General features: G+C 38.4%; 1 protein-coding gene across 10 annotated transcripts in view; it reads left to right on the top strand.

Annotated features, from left to right (window-relative positions):
* The window catches only part of ppargc1a (peroxisome proliferator-activated receptor gamma, coactivator 1 alpha), a 93,913-nt gene extending 92,156 nt beyond the window's left edge, over positions 1-1,757 (top strand). For all 10 annotated transcript variants that reach the window (XM_017357140.4, XM_073907568.1, XM_073907564.1 and 7 more), the window contains one exon: positions 691-1,757. In XM_017357140.4, coding sequence (XP_017212629.1) covers positions 691-794 — 104 coding nt within the window. In that variant the 3' untranslated portion in view covers positions 795-1,757. The remainder of the gene's footprint in view (positions 1-690) is intronic.
* Positions 1,758-9,010: the final 7,253 nt, after the last annotated feature.

Here is a 9,010-nt window from a genome sequence, read left to right as displayed (position 1 = left end):
GATAATTCGGTAGACGGGGATGATCAGGAGACTATGATAAAGGCAGATGGAGAGAATTTGACCAGGACACCGTGGTTACATCCAATGACATAGCGCAAAATGCGTGGGCCCATCCGCAAGAGTTAGGGCGGGGTTAGGTTAGGTTAGGGTTAGGTTAGGGCCCCTCAGAAGTGAATTGGGGTTGCTTATGATTGTACAAAGTGAAGCCCCCCCTCTCCACGTTGCGTGCCTGTATGCGATGATGCTGGTTACACCCCTACTCTTTACAAGAAGTGCCATGGGATTTTTAATGACTATACAGAGTCATGACCTCAGTTTAACATGTCCTCCAAAAGACAGCGCCCATTGACAGTATGGTGTCCCCTTCGTTATACTGGAGCATTAGGACACACACAAACCACAGATTGAGCTGGCCTCACTAAAACTACTTCCTGTAGCAACCTAGTTTAACCATGTGGTCTGCCATCCAGGCAATGACCAGGCTTAGCCCTGCTTAGCTTCAATGACCGGTCTTGAGCTGCAGGTTGACATAGCTGTGGCAGAAGGGTTAAATGTACAGTATGTGGAGGATACAGGCTCCCATTAAAAGCTTTCACAAAAAGAGTAACACAGAAAGGTAGCGCTTTTCTTAAAGAAGCACTTGTGCCTGATTTCCACAAGCTGTTCAACTGTTCCACTTTCTCCTTTCAGATTCCCACTCTGACGACTTTGATCCAGCCTCCACTAAAAGCAAGTACGACTCCATGGATTTCGACAGCTTGTTGCGAGAAGCCCAGTACAGCCTGAGAAGGTAATGAACACCACTGTACCGGCTGGATGCAGACAGGGGGATCTGCAATACCTCACTGTTCTTTCAGTTCTTTCAATACAAGACTGCAGACGCTTTACTCTTGACACACAGAGAGAAAGAGAGAGTATATGTGGACAGAAAAGCTCTACGCATAAGGGATATATATATATATATATATATATATGTATATCTGCAAGCAAAGTTTACATGAACATAAGCTGCTGAACTGGAGGAGAGACTCAACCTTAAAGTAGCCGACTCTACTTTTTAGTGGACTACACAGATAGCGTGGCTCCGAAAGAGATCTTCATCCACACACCGCGAACAAACACAAAAACGAACAAAAAAAAAAAAAAGTGCAGCTCGTTCAGTCTGTTTTTATGGTTTGGAGTTTATTTTTGTGGGCTTTTTCTGTTCCTCTTTAATTTTTTAAAAATATCTGGTGTTTGGATGTGGTGTTACGTTTATTGGCGGAGGGGTTTGGGGGGAAATCACTTTGGATGTTCAAGGTAACGTCGTCTACTTTTTGCTAAAGTGAGGATGTAGTCGGCTATTTACAACAAAAAAAAAAGGAATATTTTTTATTTTGACGTGCATATCAGAGTTCTTTGTTTGTTACAGCTATGCACTGTAAAACGCAGCCTTTTTAAGAGGGAGATTTTCTTAATCCAGAATGTCGATCTGTAGTCATTACGCAACATAGGCTCTATCTCAAAACGTAGCCCTATATACGTTTCTGGAGATTGCGAATTATGTAGCCAGAAATACTTATGGCTGGATTTCATCTTTAAAACGAACACTAGGGGGCGGTATGACATCGTTCCTTTTCACGCATACCCGCTGACCGATTATTTCCGTATGGGCGGCTTTTCTGCTGTTACCAGTTTGTCCAGTGGCTCGCTGCATATGTCAGTGGACTTGAGACGCAGAAAGGAGTTGACCATGACGACTGGGTGAAACAAAAGCCAGAAAATTAAATAAACAAGTAAATAACAGGGTGAGAATGTGGTAAAATCTGAAAACATGGTAAAAATCAGGCAAATGCTTTTCTTTTTTTGGATTGCTTTTTAAAACGGTCTGTTAAATTAAGGGAATTGGGTGGGCGGGTCAATCTGTGCTTATGAAAACACTATTGGTTGGGTTTAGGAAAGTGGGTGGGTGCTGGCCAGTCGGTGCTTTTAAAAACACTGTCGGTTGGGTTCAGGGAAGTGGGTGGGCGGGTCAATCTGTGCTCATGAAAACACTATAGGTTGGGTTTAGGAAAGTGGGTGGGTGCTGGCCAGTCTGTGCTTTTAAAAACACTGTCGGTTGGGTTCAGGGAAGTGGGTGGGCGGGTCAATCTGTGCTCATGAAAACACTATTGGTTGGGTTTAGGAAAGTGGGTGGGTGCTGGCCAGTCTGTGCTTTTAAAAACACTGTCGGTTGGGTTCAGGGAAGTGGGTGGGTGGGCGGGTCAATCTGTGCTCATGAAAACACTATTGGTTGGGTTTAGGAAAGTGGGTGGGCGCTGGCCAGTCTGTGCTTTTAAAAACACTGTCGGTTGGGTTCAGGGAAGTGGGTGGGCGGGTCAATCTGTGCTTATGAAAACACTATTGATTGGGTTTAGATAAATGGGTGGACGCTGGCTAGTCTGTGCTTTTGAAAACACTGTCGGTTGGGTTTAGGGAAGTGGGTGGGCGGGTCAATCTGTGCTTATGAAAACACTATTGGTTGGGTTTAGGGAAGTGGGTGGGCGGGTCAATCTGTGCTCGTGAAAACACTATTGGTTGGGTTTAGGAAAGTGGGTGGGCGCTGGCCAGTCGGTGCTTTTAAAAACACTGTCGGTTGGGTTTAGGGAAGTGGGTGGGCTGGCCAATCTGTGCTTATGAAAACACTATTGGTTGGGTTTAGCGAAATGGGTGGGTGCTGGCCAGTCTGTGCTTTTGAAAACACTATTGGTTGGGTTTAGGGAAGGTGGTGTGTGGGTCAGTCAATGCTTTTGAAAACACTATTGGTTGGGTTTAGGGAATGAGGAGGGTGGGTAAAGGCTGGTTTATACTTCTGTGTTGAGCGATTGCCATAACCCACGTAGCCATGCATTTATACTTCTGCGTGCTGTTTGTGTTGCTCTGCAATAACACTTCCAAAACACTAGGTAGCAGTAGGTTATGTTCCTATGTATCAAGTTTCTTCGTGGGTGTTTAGTTTTTCTGAATGCTACCTTAATGTACAAGTAGCTAAATCTCACTCATTCAGAGGCGGGAACTGTGCAGCAACTTTAATCATAAGGTAAACACAAAACAAATCTTTCTATCTGCGGCTCCTTCACAGGACTCAACACTTCTAAACACTTGCTTCAAGCCGACCAATTACAGAACTTGCGCTATGTGTCGTTGCGACCTGTAGTTAAATTTTTTTAACTACATGTGTCAGTGTTGGCATCAGCCATGGCGAGGGCTATGTGATCACGCAAAGGTTAAGCTGGACCATACGTGTGCGCTTGACGCAAAAATAGAATTCAACCTTCAGTTGAACGGTCAGTCAGCGGCCTCTGGTGGTTTTACGCAAGAATAGCAGCCCGTGAATTGCAAAATAGTGTACACAGCAGCCTCTGGTAGATTCGCGAAAACAAAAACTACAAAAAAGTACTTCCTGGGACATATTTAGCACTCTCCAGAAACGTATATAGTGGTACATTTTCAGAATGAGCTTGGGTTGTCATTACGATGATGTATAACCTACATGGCGTTTAGATGACGTGATTTTTGATTGTAAAAAAAAAATATATATATATATGTGTGTGTGTGTGTGTGTGTGTGGAGATTTATTGCTCTGTTTTGGGGGAGCATGCTACTTATTTTTATTATTATTGTTTTCTTTTTGGTCACTGTTTTGTTTCGATAACTCCATGTGCAGTTTGAACCGATTTTCAGAAGTTAATAACTCAGTGTTTTACCTATATACATGCAGTGTAAGATAGATTTTCAAGAGTTTTATGTTCACTATTGTGTAAAGAAAAAAAAAAGGAAAAGAAGAAAAACCCAAGATATTTTTTTATTATCCTTTACGTCTGCAGGAAATCGAGAGCTTTTATTTAATTCCTCTCTGTGCACACCAATCATTGTTATCGTTCCTGTTTGATAAAAACGCGTTCACAGAGATGATTACTCTTCTAACACAGAATTGCTCATGCTTATTTATGTATTTATCTCAGTATTTGAATCGAAACATATTTATGGCAGCCATCTCACGTGATGCGCCTTACAAATTTTTGCTATTTATATTATTTCTTATTACCAACAATCACTGGAAAGGATGTAAATGTAAAAGAAATATCGTTTTTATATGCCTTCAGAGATAGAACAAGAAAAAAATAACATGTCGTATGATCACATTTTAGGCTCTTGATGAACTTTGCTGCTCTCGAGTGATTCGTTTCTTTTTCTAGCTCCTTCACCTCCCTTTTTCATCTCTTTTTTTATTACATGAAGCAATAAAAAGAATAATTTTTGCAGGTATTTTGTTGTACCACAGAAAATCTGTGTCCTTGCTCCACACTTTTATGATTATGTGAATGCCAAACTAAAGTTTACAATTTTCATTTCCTGAATTTTTTAAAAAGAAGAAGGAAAAAAAAAAAAGATGTATTTGATGTATAAAATAAAGATACTAATCTTGTCATTACTCACAATAACTCGAAAGTAATAATGGAATATGAAAAATGTGAATAAAAATGAAAGAAATCAATAAAAAAAAGCAATAAATTATTTTTCAAAGCTGTATTTTAGCTCATGTTGTCGTATGGTTTTAGACATGACAAATTACCCAGACTCTGTTCAGACACGGGGGATCCATTCCAGTGCCTCAGATCGCAAGACCACCGCCTGAAAGAGGAATTGCTTGTGAATGCAGATTGTGTGTGTGTGTGTGTGTGTGTGTGTGTGTGTGTGTGTGTGTGTGTGTGTGTGTGTGTGTGTGTGTGTGTGACAGAATTACCAGTTCAATACAAGCAATGGCTTTTAGGTCTAAAAAGCCAAACATTGCATCCATGAGATCGAGTCTCTTTCCAAAAGCAGGAGCTATTTCCGTCTGCGGTTTGAAGGTACTTCAGAGGAAAAACTGTTAATAATTCAAATGGCCCAAATGCAACACACACAAGGTAACCTTTTGTGACAAACACGTCAGGTTTTCGTGCTGTTTTTGAATGAAAGACATGCAGTGAGGGGAAATAAGTATTGAACACGTCACCATTTTTCTCGGAAAACATATTTCTGAAGGTGCTGTTGGCTTGAAATGTCCACCAGATGTTGGTAACAACCAAAGAAATACATATATGAAAAGAAAACAAATCTATCTAGCTTACATATTAAATGATGATGTGTAATAAAATAAAAATGATGGCAAAAAAAAAAAAAATTTTTTCACGAACACATGAAGAAAGGAAGGTGTAGAAAGGCATGGAAAGCCCAGACAGTAGCTGAAATTTCTCAGTAGTTCTTCATCAACCTTCTGCCTTTCATTTATTCATTCTCTTTTCGGCGTAGTCCCTCCATCAATCAGGGGTCGCCTCAGCGAAATGAACCGCCAACTTATCCAGCACATGTTTCAAGCAGCAGATGCCCTTCCAGCTGCAACCCATCACTGGGAAATACCCATACACTCCCATGATACTTCCCATTCCATGACACCCCCTTCTGCCCCCCGTCAGTGTAAATTAATATTATTTGCTTGAGTCAGGGGCGGACTGGGAAAGTATTTTTGCCTGTTGTTGTGCAACAGATCACTTGAGCAATTGGTGTAGTGGGGTGGCGCTGGACTGTGCTGTTGGTTGGCAGTATGTGAAAGGCCGAGTGGGGGTGGGTTTTGATAGATGGGTAAATAAAGAGCACGGGGGGGAGATGGGGGTGGGGGGCAGGGCTGTATGGGGGAAGTGATCGGTACAGTGGGGGGAGGTCAGGCCAAATTCACGGTGGCAGGCCAGATTGACCATCAGGCCAGCTGGAAATGTTCCGGTGCTTCCTATGGCCAGAGCGCCCCTGGCTTCAGTCTAACATCTACATTAGCAGGATGAAGATGAAACCAGAGTGGACATTTCTGCAAGACAATGATCCAAAACATAGTTGAAAAAACTTGCTTTCAGAGAAAGAAAATCAAGCTGTAGAATGGCCCAGCCAATCCCCTGACTTGAATCCAATAAAAAATACAAATTTAAAGCTCAGATTTGACAGGCGAGACCCACAGAACCATTAGGATTTTTACCCTCTGTTGACATCTGTGAGAAACTCACACCTGCGCAATGCATGTGACTTCAATCTCCATATGAGAGGCATCTTTAAGCTGCCATCACCAAACCAAAGCCTTTTATATAAAGCATTAAATACGTTTCAGTAGTTCAGTACTTCTCCTTGTCTCATTCCTTAGTTTTTTAGTTTTTTAATTCCCAGACTTTGCTGGTTGATGCATTTGCCGAGTTTTCCTTGCAAATCTAAAGCCAATTGTAATCATTTGTTTTGGTTCAATTTTTGCCCAACCGTTGCAGAGCCCAGGGTGTCAGCGCGAGTGCTCCAGCTTGGCCCCACCCTGATCCCTGTCATTACATTGTTATTACATATTAAAACGTTTTAGATTTTTTAGTTTGATGTTTGTATTGTTTTAGTTTTTTTTGTTTTTTTTTTTGTCAACAGCTTCTTTAGAAATATTATTCCTAGGAAATACATGATTACTTATTTTCCCCCACTGCATGTACAGTTAAAGTCAGAATTGTTCGCCCCCCTTTGAATGTTACTTTCTTTTTAAAATATTTTCCAAAAGATGTTTAACAGAGCAAGGAAATGTTCACAGTATGTCTGATAATATTTTTTCTTCCGGAGAAAGTCTTATTTGTTTTATTTCGGCTAAAATTAAAAGCTGTTTTTAATTTTTTAAGCAACATTTAAGGTCAAAATTATTAGCCTCTTTAAGCTATATATTTTTTACCAATAGCCTGCAGAACAAACCATCATTATACAATAACTTGCCTGATTACCCTAACCTGCCTAATTTACCTAGGTAATCCTTTAAATGTCACTTTAACCTTTATAGAAGTGTCTTGAAGAATATCTATTCAAATATTATTTTCTGTCATCATGGCAAAGATAAAATAAATCAGTTATTAGAAATGAGTTATTAAAACTATTATGATTAGAAATGTGTTGAAAAAATCTGCTCTTCGTTAAACAGAAATTGGGGGAAAAATTAAAAGGGGGCTAATAAAGGCTGAAGATAATTAGGTTAGCTAGGGAGGTTAGGGTAATTAAGCAAGTTATTGTATAATGATGGTTTGTTCTATGGACTAACGAAAATAAAAGCCTAAAGGGTCTAATAATTTTGAACTTAAAATGGTGTTTAAAAAATTTAAAACTTCTTTTATTATAGCCAAAATAAAAAAAATACAACTTTCTCGAGAAGAAAAATATTATCAGACATACTGTGAAAATTTCCTTGCTCTGTTAAACATAATTTAGGAAATATTTAAAAAAGAGTAAAAAAGTCAAATGGGGGCAAATAACTCTGACTTCAACCGTATGTGTGTGTATATATATATATATATATATATATATATATATATATATATATATATATATATATATATATATATATATATATATATATATATATATATWTATATATATATATATATATATATATATATATATATATATATATATATATATATATATATATATATATATATGCAACCACAGTAATAAACACAGTAATAGTTTGTGATTTCTATATATTTCTATGTAATTTATATATGCTCTATATGTATAAATCACAAACCATTACTGTGTAAATGTCTGATTTTGACTTTGAAAAGAAGCAATTTATTGGAGTCATGTATGTAATTGTGTTTATTTACATGCGCAGAGCTTGGGTATGGAGTCATGTCGGGTTTGATATATCTATATATGTGGCTTTAATCATTGCAACGTGTATGTTGCAAAATAAATCTGCTTTGTAAATTGCTGTAGCAATATGTTACAACACCTGATCGGGTGTATGTTTTTGGAGTGGCAGACTTTTTACCATAGTAAAAACTACTGAAGGATTCGCCACTGCTTTTGGACGATTTCTCTTTGTGTTCCCATGAAGATTCAGATGTATTTCAACGAGGCTGCGTGTGGATTTGAGTGTGTGCGTGCGAGCGTGTGTGTATTTGGGGTCAAGGGGACTGTGTTTGGCTGTTATCTTCTATTTGTCTCCTATCCATGTTGCCTTCTGCTGAGTCCTAACCAATGCCTTTGTAGTTGTACGTATTGTACAATCTTTGTTGTGGATTTTCTTTTTTATGTGTAGTTTTCATCAGCCTCACCATGCCAATAAAGGGAATTGTGTCTAATTTATTTCTTTTTGCTTCCATTTATTGTGCATTTAAACTAAGTCAGATGATTTCAAGTAGCTAATGTGGGCATTTTAGACAGCAATGAACTGGCATAAATGGTAAAACGTGCCTTTTTGCTGCCTTTTTCCCATGCAGGGATTCAGATTGGAGGAATTGCATCATGCAAGAGTAGATTTTCTCCATAAATTCGGCTGTTAAATTGATCGATGGTTCATGATTCTAATTCATATTTGTTTTTTTTTAATTCACCTATTGATGAAATGACTAGGAATAACAATTAGCAACTAGATTATTAAAGTTCATCGAGACAAACTTTGAGGCTGGATTGACAAAACCTGTTGGTAATAAACTATTTAAAAAGGATAGATAGATAGATAGATAGATAGATAGATAGATAGATAGATAGATAGATAGATAGATAGATAGATAGATAGATGGATGGATGGATGGATGGATGGATGGATGGATGGATGGATGGATGGATGGATGGATGGATGGATGGATGGATGGATGGATGGATGGATGGATGGATGGATGGATGGATGGATGGATAGATAGAAACAGTTTGAAGTAAGATAGATAGATAGATAGATAGATAGATTGATAGATAGATAGATAGATAGATAGATAGATAGATAGATAGATAGATAGATAGATAGATAGATAGATAGATAGATAGATAGATAGATAGATAGATAGATAGATAGATAGATAGATAGATAGATAGATAGATAGATAGATGGATGGATGGATTGATGGATGGATAGATAGAAACAGTTTGAAGTAAGATAGATAGATAGATAGATAGATAGATAGATAGATAGATAGATAGATAGATAGATAGATAGATAGATAGA

Source organism: Danio rerio, chromosome 7 (genome assembly GCF_049306965.1).
Source record: "Danio rerio strain Tuebingen ecotype United States chromosome 7, GRCz12tu, whole genome shotgun sequence".
In the NCBI taxonomy this organism is placed as follows: Eukaryota; Metazoa; Chordata; class Actinopteri; order Cypriniformes; family Danionidae; genus Danio; species Danio rerio.
Note: the sequence above shows the minus strand (reverse complement) of the source record. Positions and strands in the feature narration are given on the sequence as shown.